General features: G+C 40.2%; 2 protein-coding genes across 5 annotated transcripts in view; one reads left to right on the top strand and one right to left on the bottom strand.

Annotated features, from left to right (window-relative positions):
- The first annotated feature begins 1,152 nt into the window (after positions 1-1,152).
- Positions 1,153-16,410, top strand: LOC127003229 (ubiquitin-conjugating enzyme E2 S-like). Of its 3 annotated transcripts, XM_050869615.1 has the most exons (6): positions 1,154-1,360; positions 6,112-6,259; positions 6,940-7,130; positions 7,620-7,748; positions 15,598-15,660; positions 16,360-16,410. In XM_050869615.1, exons 1-6 carry the CDS (start codon positions 1,352-1,354, stop codon positions 16,393-16,395), a joined length of 576 nt encoding a protein of 191 aa, XP_050725572.1. In that variant the 5' UTR covers positions 1,154-1,351; the 3' UTR covers positions 16,396-16,410. The 3 variants fall into 3 exon arrangements, with proteins under 3 accessions (XP_050725571.1, XP_050725572.1, XP_050725570.1); XM_050869614.1 differs by lacking the exon at positions 16,360-16,410 and having other exon boundaries at positions 1,153-1,360; positions 15,598-15,741; XM_050869613.1 differs by lacking the exons at positions 15,598-15,660; positions 16,360-16,410 and adding an exon at positions 12,434-15,082 and having other exon boundaries at positions 1,163-1,360.
- Positions 16,092-16,573, bottom strand: part of LOC127003225 (DEP domain-containing protein DDB_G0279099-like) — a 48,124-nt gene continuing 47,642 nt past the window's right edge. For both annotated transcript variants that reach the window (XM_050869606.1, XM_050869607.1), the window contains one exon: positions 16,092-16,240. In XM_050869606.1, the coding sequence (XP_050725563.1) occupies positions 16,099-16,240 (142 nt within the window). In that variant the 3' untranslated portion in view covers positions 16,092-16,098. The remainder of the gene's footprint in view (positions 16,241-16,573) is intronic.

Below are 16,573 nucleotides of genomic sequence, written 5' to 3'. Positions count from 1 at the left end.
TGACAGTTTGTTGAGATCCTCCTGCAGTGCTCTAGCATCCTCCCCTGTCCTAATAGTGCGTCCTATTTTGGTGTCATCTGCAAATTTACCTATGTCACTAGTTATCCCATTGTCTATGTCATTGATGTAGATAATTAATAAAAGCGGGCCTAAAACTGAACTTGAGAAACCCCACTGGTAACATTACCCCATTCGGATTTTCTACCGTTAATGGTAAGCCTCTGTTTCCTGTCGCTAATCCACGCCTTAATCTAATCAAATACCTTCCCTCTTATCCCATGAGCCCTGACTTTATTCAACAGTCTCTGGTTATCATTACTATTATTATTATTATTATTATTATTATTATTATTATTATTGTTGTTGTTGTTGTTGTTGTTGTTGTTGTTTTCCTCCATCCCCTCCTTCTCCTCCTCCTCCTCTTCTTCATCATTATCATTATCATCATCATCATCATCAGTCCATTTCAGATAACAGCAACAGCAACAAACTACCACATCGTTCCCATCATTCCACCCTCCCATAAGACAACACACTATATATAATACCACAGCACATCCCCCCAGCACACACACCCCAGCACACACAACCAGCACATCCCCCAGCACACACCCAGAACACACCCCAGCACATCCCCCCAGCACACACACCCAGCACACACACACACCCAGCACGTCCCCCCAGCACACACACCCAGCACACACACCCAGCACATCCCCACAGCACACACATCCAGCACACACACCCAGCACACACACACCCAGCACACACACACCCAGCACATACCCCCAGCACACACACCCAGCACACATCCACAGTACACACAACCAGAACTTCCACCAGCACACACACCCACACACACCCAGAACACACCCCAGCACATCCCCCCAGCACACACACCCAGCACACACACACCCAGCACGTCCCCCCAGCACACACCCATCACACACACACCCAGCACACACACCCAGCACACACACACCCAGCACATCCCCCCAGCACACACACCCAGCACACATCCCCAGTACACACACCCAGCACATTCCCCCAGCACACACACCCAGTACACACACCCAGCACATCCCCCCAGCACACACACCCAGCACATCCCCCCCAGTACACACACACACACACACACACACACAGGTGCAGGCGGGGACAGGACCAGTTCAAAAGCCGCGCGTGTTGTGGGTTGAGCACATGCGCGGCGCCTCGGCCTGCCATTGGTGGATTTCGAATGTCTCGCTGCCAGTCCCCACAGAGCCAACGAGAGGCCTGGCTGCGTCCCTCGGGCTGCTCGGGCGACCAACTAATACTCCAAATAGTGCACTGAGGGGCCGCACCCACCGCCATGGCCTCGGTGAGTAACGGGGGAGGGCTGGTGAAGGGGCTGAGGGGCTGCACACCTGGGGGAGCTCACCTGTGGGGGCCTGGTGGGGCTTTCTTGACGCGCTCCTTCTGCGTCAAGGAGTCAGGGGAACTGTCTGTCCTGCGAGGCCTGGGGAGATTAAGGGAATATACGGCAGGGCAAGGGAATACATGGCAGGGGAGGATGAAAGAAGGGAGGGTAGGCCTAAGGGAGGGACGTGGAGGCCTAGGCCATGGGTGTTACGTTATATCGGGGTTATTCGAAGTTAGGTCAGTTTAGGAATGACCCTGGGTGATTAGAAGTGCCCCCCGCCCCCTGCCTGCCCCTGGGAATGTTGAGGACAGCACCAGAAGGGGGAGGGGAGGGCAGGTCAGGTCACCACCACCACCACCTCTACCACCGTGAGCCCAAGTGACATGACCCAACGTAACATAATAGGCGTTAATGATTTTTTTTCTATTTTTTCCCTTATTATTTCCCGTGTTTTGTCCATAGTTTTTCACCTTACCATATCTTAATTATCTACCTGGGTGTGTGGGGCCATCCTCTGGGGGGGGAGGGGGGGGGGCAGCCAGGTGTATGTAAGGGACAGTAGTAATAGGTATGTTCTGGGGTGATACCAATTATTTTTTTTCTATTTTTTCACTAATATTTCCCAAGTTTTTCCTTTATTTTTCACCTTACTACGCTCTCATTATCTACCTGGGTTTGTGGTGGGTAGCCAGGTGTTTGAAGTGGACTGTGAGAATAGGTATGTTCTGAAATGATACCTATTTTATTTTCTATTTTTTCCCTAATAATTTCCTGTGTTTTTATTTATTTTCCACCTTCACATCATAATTTTTTACGTGGGTGTGTTGGGGGGCAGCCAGGTGTGTGAAGGTGACGGTGGTGTTAGGTATATAATTATTTATTTTTCCTATATATACTTTAAATTTATCTATCTATCTCTGCACATACCTTATTTATTCCATTAGGTTGTTTCAGTGGTGGTCATGTACAGTCAGATAGGGTATTAGTCGGGGCTGATATCTTTCCTCTAATAATTTTAACATGCCAGTCATAACCATTTCTATTGTAAATTACTCGTGTGAAATTCAAATAACTTATTAAGCAGCGATAGGTTACTGTTCTCCGTGGTGATAGGTTAGTTAGTATTCGTTAGGTTTGTTTTGCGTGGTTGGAGTCTGGTCTGCTACCTTGAAGTGGGTGTAATTTTGGAATTTTACTGTTGTGTGGTAGTGCAGTTTAGCTCCTGTTCTGCTTGTTTGTTTATATATTTTTTGTCAAAGTTGTCTCCCCATTTCATTTTTTCCCAAAGTTTTACGATTGGTGTTGCTCATGGGTCTAATCTCAGGTGTTGTCCAGGTGTTCCGAGGTGATTGCAGTAGTACTTATATAGAGTTTTTCCATGGAACAGGTGAGCTCACAACCCTACAGGTTTGGTTAGTGTAGCCAGGTAATGCTAACTACCGTACCTGTCTTATCACCAGGAGGATAAAAGCAGACTAACAAGAGGCTTGTTGGCTTACACTTGGTAGCTCCTGATAGTCGGTTAATTACCATCCTCCCTCCCAATTCATAGATCTATCTCACAAGTGAAACTTTATTGTATGCGTATTAACTATCAGCTTAATTTGTTCCACCCATCCCTTACCCCAATGAAAGGTCATTAAACTATTAGATGGACACTAGTTTATGAGTTTCACTGTATTGTCCATTGGTGTGGAGAAGCTTCCCTCCTGGCAGCATTAAACTAGCCAGGGGGAGCAAGTGGCCCAACACATGATTGATGTGCTAGTCAGGTGTACAATAATTTGATGCACCAAGACAGTTACAGGTGGACTTGAATGCTGCATGAACATAAAAGTAGGGCAAGGTGTATGTCTAGATCGATGTAGTATGATAGGGGTAGTAAACAAATTACCCTATAGATTTTTATGCATTTATGTATTTTCATTTATTTATTTATTTATTTATTTGACAAATCTGTTTTTGCATATCAGCAGTTTTTTCAGATATGGCCAATTTTCATAAACTATTCTGTCCTGGTCACATAATGCTTAACCATATACATGGCTACAGGCTGGCAGCTGGCCCTATGCATGATTAATATTATGAATATAATGAGCATTCAGTTTTTGACAGGTTATCTTGATTGGGTTAGGCCTACATTGAAGGTTGATCCAAAGCTAGTCAAGATTGATCTTTGATAGAGTTGGGCTAAGATCAGTTTTTTTGGATTGGTATGTTTGTCTACTTGTCTTTATAACCAAAGGTTATAAAATGTAGTATTGTGTTGATTTGCTAACTCCCCGCGTATGGGTGTACAGTGCATTAGTTTATTTGCCAAGCATTGCCTACACATCGCATAGCTAGTGGCATGTTCATGTTTGGCTAGACACATCTATTGGAGAACATAACATAGGTGTAAGGTCTGCAGGGTTAGGACTGCAACAAACCTCCAGCAGATCACAAGGACAGTGCTCATCAGAGGTCACGAGCAGGTTGGCCCAGTGTGTCCTAACTGGGTCATCAGTATTGAACATATGGGAACCATTATGATGGGTTCCCTAGCTAGGTCTGTGCTTGTCTTGGATAAAAAATAAAAAATAAAGTTAAAGGAAACATAACTATATAGACTGAAGTGGGAATGAAAAAAAGAAGATTACTAAATCAGAGAGGAGGGAGGGAGGGTTTGAACATTGGAGTATGTAATGACAGGCACTTTGGAAGCAAATGGCTGATCCTTTAAGGGAACTAAGACAGAGCAAATGTTAGTAGGAATGGATAGACAATTACATGAATTTTTAGTTTTTGTATGTATGATTCATGCCACATAGGTCACTTACGCTAGTGAGGTATGGTACCTGTCCTAATCTACTTCATGTGAATGAGAACATTGGCAGACAGGATATGAGTTGTATTTTCCTTCCTAAACTGGATGCCAGTGTCATGGTTTTTGATAAATGAAGCAGATAAGGACCTTTCTTTCGTTTCCTTCCTCTGATAAAGTAAAGAAAAATACATGTGAATGGTGTGTGGGTTTTAATGATATAATGATCTCAAGGCTAGGCCAACCCTTCACCAGGATAATGTCTTTGGTGAGGCACCAACCATTCAGAAGGCACAAATATTTGACCCTTTTATGTGGAGAGTAGCCATCCCTGTACATGTCTAATATGAATGCAGTGATAATACAACAGGATATACTTCACAGTAATGCACTCTACTTACATTTACATCTGAACGGGAAACTAGAGGCTCAAAATTAAAATGAGTGGGTATTTTTGGGTGGCCTATATATGCCCTGCAGGGATATGATACTGGTTGAATAGCATGATGAAAAATGATTGTGGCCATAAAGCTCTGCCCCTGGTGTTTGCTTTTGACTGCCTGAAGTGTAGAGGGGCCCTGTGTTGGGACTTCAGGGGAAGTTCTCACAGTCCTAGTCTGAAGAAAGAGGTAATAGGAGAATAGCTGTGAGTTTCTTGTAAGTAACCTGATACTCTATGTAGCGATTGGGAGCAATTAGATAGAAGGGAAGGTGGGCTGTTCTAAAAGTATTCACACAAGGTGACTCATAGGCACTGCAGAGGTGGTCACAGGGTTCAGATGGATCCAAGTGAAAGTGGGTCAGCCAGAAAAAAAAAGAAGAAAAACTAATGATTATTCCATCCTAGTCTTTTCTAAACTGAACTGGATTAAGAGGTCTTTCATTGATTTGCAAAACTGTACTTGTAAAATTATCATGTAGTCAGTATAATTTCACAGCTACATATTTGTTTTATTGGCAAAGCTACCTCTCTTGATGGTGTTCAACTTATTGTGAGGTTGATTAATGTTATCTTCTCCCATATACTTACTTTGTGCTCTTTAGGCAGTCAAGTCAAACACTGAACATAGACCATTTTTTAAGTATATATGTATTCAGGTTGTCAATAATTTTTGTATCTTGTAGTTAAGAGTTTGTTCATTGGAATTCCACTGGTCAGAAAATTCAACAGTACAAATTCATGCAAACAGGAAATTATAACCCTCCAACCCCCATAAAAGCGAATTGTTGAGGGTAGGAAATAATAACCCCCAAAAACAATTCTAAGTTCTTGAAAGCAATAAATTATACAACCTAAGAAGAAACTATTTTCTGAAATCCAAAGTGCTGGAAATTATTAAAAAGAAATACTCAGATTAACAGGCTTCTATATGTTCATACGGTATCCTCTCTTTACAGTAGAAGGAAAATGTTATGTACCCTTATAAAAAAAGTAGCCATATCAAACTAGAGTCATATCCTTTGCATTTTAGACCAATAGTGTGGAGAACCTGCCCTGCCAAATCTTGTATAGGGTGCAGAAAGAGGTGGCAGTAGAAGTAGTACAGTGGAAGAACGCATGTTTTGTACTCTTATAAAAAAGTATCCATATCCAGCGAGTCACATCCTTTGCATTTTAGACCAGCAATGTGGAGAATCTGCCCCACCAAATCTTGTATGGGGTGCTGAAAGAGGTGGCAGTAGAAGAAAGCATATTTTGTACTCTCCTAATAAAGCATCTGTATCAAACTCAAGTCACATTCTTTGCATTTTAGACCAGCAATGTGGAGAACCCCCCCACCCCACCCCCCAAAAAAAAATCTTGTATGGGGTGCTGAAAGAGGTGGCAGTAGAAGAAAGCATATTTTGTAGTACTCTTCTAATAAAGCATCTGTATCAAACTCAAGTCACATCCTTTGCATTTTAGACCAGCAATGTGGAGAACCTGTCCCCCCAAATCCTGCGTGGTGTGCTGAAAGAGGTGACGGAGTTAGTGAAGGGCCCGCCGGAGGGGATTAAAGTGCACATGAATGACGAGGACATCACGGACATCCAGGCCACCATCGCAGGCCCAGGTGAGTGCCCTTTTGGTGTTGATATTACTTTTACATCAGTACTTTATTCCTGCTTCTTGTCTAATATTTGTATTGAGTAATCGTTTCATGTTCTCCTTCACTATTCAACAGTTAAAGGTTTTGATTGCTATTCTATTGTAGTTCAGTCATAAATGTGTGATATATATATATATATATATATATATATATATATATATATATATATATATATATATATATATATATATATATATATATATATATATATATATATATATAACCTCACATGCCTCTCTTGGTTTGTACAGCTGCATTAGATTACAGCAGGTACCATACAAAGTTGTTGAATTTGTTTCATTATATACTGTAGATTAATGGGTCTTCATCTGTTTTCCTCAGTCATCCTTTTCAGATATGCCTTTTCAGATACTCCTATTTCAGTGTAATTACATTGCAAAATATAAGCTCTGCACTCTTTTCAGTCACTAATTTTCAGTCTCATCACATGCCCAAACCTCTCCCTCTCTTGCTTGCTCCCTCACTTGCTTCTTTATCTCTCGTGTGTGTGTTCTTGCACCTTTCCATCATTGTCTTCATAGTAATTAATCAAAGCCCCTTTCACTCATTTTTACTGCCTTACTACCCATTTAGCCATTACAGTTATTTCTGCTGCCTTTTACAACTACTCGTGCTTCCCACAGCGGGCACCCCATATGCAGGGGGATTGTTCCGGGTCAAGTTGGCCCTTGGAAAGGACTTCCCCAGTGCACCTCCCAAGGGGTACTTCCTCACAAAGATCTTTCACCCCAACGTTGCCTCCAATGGCGAGATCTGCGTCAATACCCTGAAGAAGGATTGGAAGGCTGACCTCGGTATTAGGCATGTCCTCTTGGTGAGTAGTGAGTCTGTCCATGTATGTAAATCTCTTCACATATTTTTCATCACTCACTGGGTTAGCAGTTACAACTCTTCCCCAGTTTTAGTGTTAGTAGCCTGGTTATTTGACTCAAACAACTGATGTTCATATAGTTTTGAATCTGGAGTTGCTGCAGTAGCACTCATAACATTTCTACAGTTTCAGTGTTATTAACTTGGCTAACTTTTTCTCTTCAAGTTGGTGATTGAATATGTAGAGTTAAAGAAAAACATGAAGGCACAAAATTGCAAAAAGTATGTCTGTGAAAGAGGATCGTTATACTTCTATTGCTTTACCAACACTTCCTGAAAGATTTTTTCAACAAAACAAGCATATGTATAGATATCGACTGTACATGATAAAAATACACACAAACATTTTCTTCTTGGGTTAGTGTTCAATATACTGCTCATGCTGCAGGTAATCTTTCCAGCTCACAATTAACTCCTGCCACACTTACTCCAGGTAATCAAGTGCCTGCTCATTGTCCCCAATGCTGAGTCTGCCCTGAACGAAGAGGCGGGGAAGCTACTGCTGGAGGCCTATGATGACTATGCCGCCAGAGCAAAGATGATCACAGAAATCCACGCACAAGTGAGTAATCCTGCTAATTCAAGTCCCATTTCCTGTGTTTTTCTTTTTAGATTTCCTGTAAATTTTCTTCAGTACGTAATTTCTACTCCTCTTTTTCCTGACTCTTGTCTAATGGTATCCTATTAGTGACATCCTTTTATAGTTTAGATTTCTGGATAATTTTCCTTCTGAATCTGCACTCTTGTCCATGCTCCTCTTATTCAGTGCAGGAAATGTGTTTTGTGGCTCATCAGACAAAACACCTCAAGACTAAAGACAAAAACAATTGCATATCCTCCTATGCTATGAGGAGAGGATGGATGAGGGCAATAGGGTGAGAAAGGTAGTAGTAAAGGATAACACTTATAAGCATGTGTAAAGTCTTTCAGAATGAGTACTATTGAGTAACACCTATAGTTTGATGCCTTGTTATATTTGAAGTAGGCAGAATAAGCCCTGGTGCTCCTTGTTCATATACATATTCTATTATTCTTGTCCTCCTCCTCCTCCCATATTATATTAAGTGTTCCCCTCAACCATCAGTCCTGTCAGTCTCCCATATACTTCATATGGGTCACTCTGACCTTCATGTGCTACTTTTCTGAACTCAATCTTTATCAGTTCATCATGTGCCTAAATCTCATCTTAATCCATTTTCTGTACGCTTATTTCAGTCTCATTACATTTTAGAACATTAATTATTCTATTCTCCTCAATCACTAATTTTACCGTCTCATCATATGCCTAAACAAATTCATTTTCCTCTCTGCATTCACTAATTCTCACTCTCACCATACACCCAAACCTCATCTGTGTTTTCTTCTCTACACTCATTAATTTTCAGTTTCATCACATATCTAAACCTCTAACTTTTTCCTCTCACCTGTCATATACCCTGCAGTAACTTGCACACTGCACAGGAACATAATTTTCCTGTAATACATTGTGTTGTTGATGCTGGTAACTGATACAGAACTGCTCCTCACATTCTTTTTACCTTGGCTGACATGAACTTCCCCCTTTTTAGTGGAACCAAATTTCAAAGCTTGTCTGACTTCAGTGTGAAGGTGTAATCAAAGTTGGGACAGACTTGGCAGCTTGTTTATGATACTCTGGGCACCAACTGTACCTTTATCATTGTGAAGGTAATGCCATGGTTAGGACTGACTTAGACCTATCCTCATTATACTCTGAACAATTGCATTTATATGAATGTGAAGGTGTAAGCAATGTTTGGACTGACTTGGTAGGATTATTATAACGCTTTGAGCAACTGCATATCAGTGTAAATTTATTCAGGACAGATTTAATAGGTTTTTTATGATACTCTGGACAACAGCTATATGAGGCGCCGCATGCAATATTGGGGTAAGCGCCAACCACGTGGGTTTGGAGTTACGATTATATAATACTCTTTTGACCCTTCCTCTTTTATCCAAGCAAGTCGTTTACCCCAAATCAACACTGGAAATAGGGTAAAAAGTCTCGGGAAAAACATATCTCACTCAGACGTATGGTCCGTGCGAGGTAGGGTGGGCATGCTGGCGTGGAGTAATGGTGCGAGTCCCCAGTGGGCTCTGGGTGGAAGTGACGCAGTTGCCATGTCTAGCTGATCTAATTAATTTTTCGTACAATTTCTAACTTTTTTTGATATTCAATAGCTGACTTAATGCACTTTTGTTTGTTGTACTTTTTATAATTGACTAGTGACAATTTATAACTAGTTCTTTCTGAGTGAACATGATTAGCTACATTGATTACAACAATTTGCATTATCTTCCAACTCCTGACTGCTCTAAATCCCAGTAAATCACAATACGAGTTAAAAAAAAAAAATCTGGTGGATTTTCTTTTTTCAAAACCCCGTTTTTTTTTTTTTTTGCTTTTTTCTTTTTTCCCTCGCTTCGTACATAACACGGGCAGTTTTGTCTTTACATCAGCTTCATTTTGGTATCAAAATGATGATTCTAGCATTAAAACCAACAAAAAAATTGCAATTTGAAGTTGCAAAAACTTCAACTGCGATTTCTGAGGTTTTTAAAAACTGGCACTTACCCCAACATTGCACGTGGCGCCTCGTATGTATATTAATGTGAAGGTGTAGTCAAAGTTAAGAGTTGCATCTTCTCTGGATAACTGCATCTAATCGCCTGTTGGCTGCTATGTGATCACAGCAATGGCGCGAGACCCTGGGATCACGCTACTGAATGCTCACAACAATTCACAGTCAGTTTTGAATCTCCTGCCCACAATTCATGTTCCAGTACTATTCCACATTATTTTATCTTATTTTAATTAGTCTTTGTCATATGATGAGCTGTCCTTGTTCTCTCCCCCTCACCATCTCCTTCACAACCAAACCCCCTTATATGAAACAGCTGTCCTTTGCATGTTACCAGAATATGGTGAATTGCTTCTTGCCCAGTTATCTGTCAGAACCTTCAAGTGATATATGATGGTAAGATATAATTCCCCATATAGAAAATTTTGTATTGTGTTTACTCAATCAGAATGCGAAATTGCAGTGATAATAAGCCAGTTTATAGTATTTGCCTTCTCATTGATATGCTTAGATTTTCAATACAATGCATAGTTACAGAAATCTGGAGGTAGTTCACTTGCCCAACTACATAGCTAATGGAAAAAAAACTATTTGCGGCCTTCATGGATCTAGAGGAAGCTTATGACAGAGTCAATTGGCTGGGATTGTGGGATGTTTTAAAGATATATGGTGTGGGAGGAAAACTGCTTAATGCAATAAAATCTTTCTATGAGGATCAATCCACGTGTCTCAGAATTAGTGGAGAAACAAGTTAACAAAAGTGGGCTTGAGGCAGGGGTGTGTCATGTCACCATGGTTGTTCAATATTTATATGGATGGTGTTATGAGAGAAGTGAAGGGCAAAGTTGGGGAAGTTGGAGTAAAAATGTATGCTGAGGGAAGGAAGTGGGTGCTGAATTCAATCTTATTTGCTGATGACACAGTGCTCATTGCAGAAAATGAAAGTGACTTACAAAATTTGTTCAGTGTTTTTGATAGTGTATTTAACCCGGCAGGAGCGGGGATCATGTTTCTTAATGGTCCCTCCAAGCAAGAAAAATTAGAAAAAATCACCCCTCACACAAACCATTTCATAATATTATATCAAAGCATTTGTGATCAGATTATATATCATCTTTTTTGGGGGGGTTATATCATGGCACAAATTTGGCCTGTCGCTGCTACCAGGTTAAAAGGAGAAAGCTGAAAGTACTGTAAATGTCAACAAAAGCGGAGTAGAAGTGAGTGAGGTTGTGGATTTTGTATGCCTATACAGAGTGGGAATTGAATGTGAAAAAGAATGCAAAATAATTTTGAATGGTGAAGAAATGGAGGAGGTTAATGAGTTTAACTACCTTGGATCAGTTAAGTGTAAGCATGGTTGTACAGAAGGTGAGACAAGAGAAAGGGCATTGCAAGGAAGAAAGGTGGTGGGGTCTTTGGGTGTATCATGAATGGCAGAAATGTGAGCATGGACGTAAAGAGGGATTTGAGAAATACAGTAATAGTACCAACCCTCACATATGCAAGTGAAACATCGGCCTGGAATGAAAGTCAGAGGTCTAGAGTGCAGGCAGTGGAAATGAGTTATTTGAGGAGTGCATGTGGTGTGAGTAGAATGGATGGAATGAGTAATGAAAGTGTGTATGAATGTTTTGGAATGTGTCACGTGGGTGAAAGGAAGTGTGGAGTGGTGGAAGAAGTGAAGTAGTTTGGTCACATGGAGCGAATAGAGGAGAGTGAGATGACCAGGAGGGTGTATGTGAGTGAGATAGAGGGAGGGAATGTTAGAGGACGACTTCCAGTGAAATGGAGAGATAGGGTGCAGGAGTATGTCAGGGAGAGGGGTGAAAGATCCTTGAGAAACTTTGAGCAGGCAAGGAGGGAGTGTGTGGATAGAGAGAGGTGGAAACTCTTCTGCCGTGGCCATCCCCTGGTGGGAGCTCCTAGGAGCAGGCATTGATGAGATGATGATGATGTACGTGTACATGTTCAGTTGGCCCACCATTGAACTGAACCCCATATTTATTGAACTTATTTGGTAAACCTAAGCATATACTAAACTGGCCCAAAATGTTTATGAGCTGAAATACGTTATATTGAGGTCCTTAAAAGCGAGGGTTTGCTGCATTTTCAAGTACATAATTTTATATACTACCACTGTGAATTAATGCGACTTTCAGAGAAATTCAGGGTTGATTTGGCACCATGCCTATGATAATCAACCATATATCAAAATGTATCAGAAGGACTAGCTAAAGATCCCCACTTTTGGTGTTGTGCTTTAGAGACTGGGGAGATAACTTGAATGAGTGTAGAATACTCAAATGTATAATCTTTTTGATAGTGTTCAACCTTGACATACCAGTGTTTTACTGCATTGGGCATTAGCAAAAACACTTATACAGGTTTATATTTTCAATGAAGCCTCACATTGAGAGGGTCAGAGTTTATTCTAAAAAAACATTTCTTATCCATTTACTAAACTTGCCTCATCAGATATTAAGTAGAAACTCATGGAACTATTTCCCTCTGTTATGCTGGACCTTTTTGTATCTCCTCATGGGTAAGTTTAACATATTAGCCTACATAATATTACTTTCCTCTAGAGCTTGACCTGGACAAAGTAATGGGTAAGGTCAGTGATTTACCCATTTATTTACAGGGTCCAAAAGTGACCAAGGGAGAGACCAGTGGTGAAGGGTCAAACCAAGATGGCCCCCAAGCAAAGAAACACGCTTCTGATAAGAAAATTTCTGCTGATCGGAAAAAGCTTTTGAAAGACAAAAAACGGACACTAAAGAGATTATGAGTTGTGTTCATGAAGGCTGTCTGTGCCACCTTGAAGTGCAAAATTTGTGTGGGTATCGTTCAGTGATATCTCCTTTCCTCTCTCCCTCTCAGGCTGTTGTTTTGATTCTCAGATGTTTTATGGCTTGTATGTATAAGATATCAACCCAAAATTGACCCTTCCCTTTCCCATAGTAAACTCCAGACTTGATCCTTGATGATGTTATTTTTACAGTATGTGCAAGGGCCTTTCCCAAAGTGGTTTTGTAATGTGAGGGAGTTATTTTAGTATGAATGTTTTCATGCTTTGTAATAAAAGCATTGGAAAGTCTTAGGGTCATGGATGGATACAAGCAATGAAATTGCTTCCAAGATATTTGATAATTTTATACCTGTGAAGCTAAAGTACACTAGACAGACTAAAATTGATAAGTAGCATCTATTTATACATCCTTATATCTGATATTCAGATTGATGTTAAGTGAACAATACTAACTATAAAATGAGTCTTTCTGTAGGATAAGATGTAATTGAGGATTCAAATCAAGCCTTTGGTTCCTGTGAGTCGTAATGCACTGTCAGAATATTTTTTGTGGCACAGCTGATGCAATACTGGAAGTGTTTTTCAATCTGTTGCAATAGGTATTTAAAGAGAAGCTAGATCTTTCCAGTGATGTGACAGTTTTAGTCTTTTATTCTCAAGTTTTGCTTTTGACATTTGGTACAAGATTGCAATAATCTTAAATATGTTTTTTGCCTTTGACAGTAGATGTTAATATTTTTGCCATGGTAACACTTTGCCTTTGAAATGTGTGAGTTCATGTGTTATGAAGTAAAGTGGACTAGTGGCAAAGATAAATTAAAGTGACCTAATCCAGTCAGGCCTTGTGAATGTATAACAGCCAGATGACCAAGTATTGTAAATTGAAGACAGGTAATGATTTTGGTATTATTGACATGAAAGTTTTTACCACAGGTATTTCACCTTAACTCAGCTACTTAGAGCAGGGTTGAGGGAAAATTTAATCCTCAGCCTAATACCATAGTTTTAAGTAAGGTCTGCTTGAGGGACTTGGTCGAGTATAAACAATCCTCTGGTATTGCAATGCTAATAGCTTTAACTTTCATCACTAATAAATTTAATGTAACATTTGAAAGTCCTGGAGCCACATCTTTGGAGTTAAGCTTTCCAAAGTATTGTCTTATTGGCCACCAAGAAAGTATTGTTGTGGGTATGCCTGTTGGGCAGCTAAGAACTGATGGTGTCCTTGAAGCTCAAATGAGGCCTAATGGGCTGTAGGCTTAAAGCATTGATGATCTCTACAAAAAAAGTAAAATTTAACTTAAGTGGGACCACACTATGTTTGTGCTTGTGAGTGTAGTCATTGGTATACATTGATCACCATTAAAGGAGGTGGTTGTGCATATTGATCTACATAAATTATTTAAGGAGGTATGTTAGTGCAGTTCATTTTGTTGCACAGGTTGTAGTACATCCTGCATCTTAGGAAATCTGGAACATTTTCTGATGTCAAAATCTTCAGATATGCTTTGTAAGCAACAAACAACAAGAATACAAGCACTATATTTGTTGAAGTGAGCTCTTTCTTGCCAAACAAAATTCAAGAGTTTAGTTTGATAAATTTTGTAAGTAAAAGATCTCAGAATTCCACCTCAAGGGAGAAAGAATATCCCCAGCACCACTCACCATTTATCCAGCTTCAGTTGCTGCACTTCCCAGCATTGCTGAGTCACTGAACCGTGCTGGGGCGCAGGTGTTGGTTGTCAGCATCTTAACTACTTTCTGCTTGCTTGTCTAGTGTGGTAGATTTCCTAGGTAAGGATCATTGCACTCTAAGTCACTTGTTACTGCCACTAATTATAATTTAGTATTATCTGTGGCAAAGAGTAAGTGAGAGTAGTAATAAATAGTATTTATGGAAGGTTTCATATACATACTAAGCCCTCCTGTTCACTGACTACATAACTGCAATTATGTTTGTTAGGAAATACTTCATTGTTTAGTTTTATATACTGAAGCCCAAATGATATATATATAGTATATATTTTTTCCTTACAAAAGACAGGTTGATACATGGTAATGAAAATGCCTGACCAGAACCTTAGCATAAGCAAAGCAAGACTTAGCATCTCAAACCTTGCCTTTGCAGCAGCCTTTCATTAATACATAAGTCGTTACATCTGGTGACTCATTACCTGACTAATTATTTTGAGGATTCCCAGTTTCTTGTTTGATAGCCACTGTTCATTTTAGGCTCAGTGCCTGGAGGAACACCACTCAGTTATCACAAAGGTTATGTCACAGGCTTGGCCTCAGAGGGAAAACCAGTTTCCCAGGAGCTTAGTTTTTAGTCCAAGGACCATGTTTCCCATCATCGTCATCACATTGAAGTACATAGAAATTTTGAGAGTCATTGGCCATTTTATTTTTCTAAGTTAACAAGCCATCTGTTGTCTTAATCTTTTACTGTCAAATTAGTATTAATAAATATATTTATATCTACTCCCTCTTTATATTGGTCACTAACCATCTGTAGAGTAGTTGTGGCAGCTAGGGGAGACAGCTGCTGCAGAAACCTGCCTCCTACTATTATGTACTTGTTTCAAGGTACTGGTGAGTAAAACATAAAGTAGTTCTTGTTCAAAGTTCCTTTATTATTTTCACCAAAACTTAGTGATCCTAATCAAGATAGATTGCAGTATATAATTTTTTGTATTCAGTTTTCTCATTAATTTATGTACTTTGTACATTACTACTTTACAAACATTAACATAGAATTTGATACAGTGGATGGAACAGATCAGAAGTGATAAAGTGAACAGCAGATTTTTGATTTGGTTACTGGCAAACAGAATCTCCAATGAGTTATGAAAATACAAGATAATACCACACCTCCTCCACTGCACTCATCCCTGAGGAGATTAAACATTATGTACACAATCATCCATCCTTGCACACCATCAGTACAAAGTTGTAGAAAACAATAGTAATGAACTGTGGTCCATTTTCTCTTCTAGGGTGAATTGCAAGTTATTCCTGTGAGAAAGGAAGTCATTGACACCACCTGTATAGTGCTCCAGGTTAGTGCTCTGAATCAGCTTGGGCATGGAGAGGAAAAAGGAAGGGGAAAGGGGGGAGACAACTCATGATTGTGTGTCGCTAACTACTTTGCTGCTCCGGTTGGTCCATCCATGTTTGGTCATGAGCGTGGGTGGCTGATGGGAGAACCATGAGGCACCTGACAACTGAGCACACCACTTTCAGGAACAGTGTAGGTACGATTGAGTTCAATAGAGTTTACAGCAGCGCAAACCCTGAAGTATCAAGTCTCCTCTCTTTTACCATCACAAAGACATCGTGCTGCAGGGACTCCAATGGGTCACATACATTCATTCACAATCATGTTTTTAACTCCACTAACTCAGCAGGACTAACACTGATATTCCTGTGGGTGTATATATTTACAATGCAGCATTCAAGGCCTGGAGTTACAGCAGAATTTTTAGGGTGAGGCTGGTCTACCACTGACTGCCTGATGCTATGGTATGCCTGAACTTGTCCACTGTTGACTCGTACACTTTGAGGTCCTCCTGGCGCATGCGCAGCAGTAGATCAATGTGTTGCCTCAAAAGCTCTATCTCTTCACGAGCCATGTCCACCCTGTTGGAAGGAAATGTATTAATTCCAGCAATTTATTACCTCAAATTAGTTATCAGAAAATTATAGAAGTGACATTTCAAAAGACTTGTGACTAATGTGATCATTGAATTTCTTAACAGGTAGGATGCACTTGCTTGCTGAAGAAAAAAGGCTAAAGACAAATGGATAAGCACGAAGAAATGCATGGCTATTATAAATTATAGGCAGTCAGAGAAGCATAAAATAGGATGGCTGGAAACTGATTCCTGCTTTCTTGGAGGAAGTTATAAGAGAGGATTATGTCTGAGATACCTACAGTCATGATGTTGGAAGTCTTATCTCAGATTTATTGTC

This window comes from Eriocheir sinensis, chromosome 25 (genome assembly GCF_024679095.1).
Source record: "Eriocheir sinensis breed Jianghai 21 chromosome 25, ASM2467909v1, whole genome shotgun sequence".
Lineage (NCBI taxonomy): Eukaryota > Metazoa > Arthropoda > Malacostraca > Decapoda > Varunidae > Eriocheir > Eriocheir sinensis.
Note: the sequence above shows the minus strand (reverse complement) of the source record. Positions and strands in the feature narration are given on the sequence as shown.

What these genes read in the sequence shown, in the direction of transcription:
- LOC127003229 (XM_050869613.1), top strand. An exon ending in GGCCACCATCGCAGGCCCAG is followed by an intron (nt 6,260 to 6,939) that starts GTGAGTGCCCTT and finishes TGCTTCCCACAG; the next exon opens with CGGGCACCCCATATGCAGGG. An exon ending in TCACAGAAATCCACGCACAA is followed by an intron (nt 7,749 to 12,433) that starts GTGAGTAATCCT and finishes ATTTATTTACAG; the next exon opens with GGTCCAAAAGTGACCAAGGG.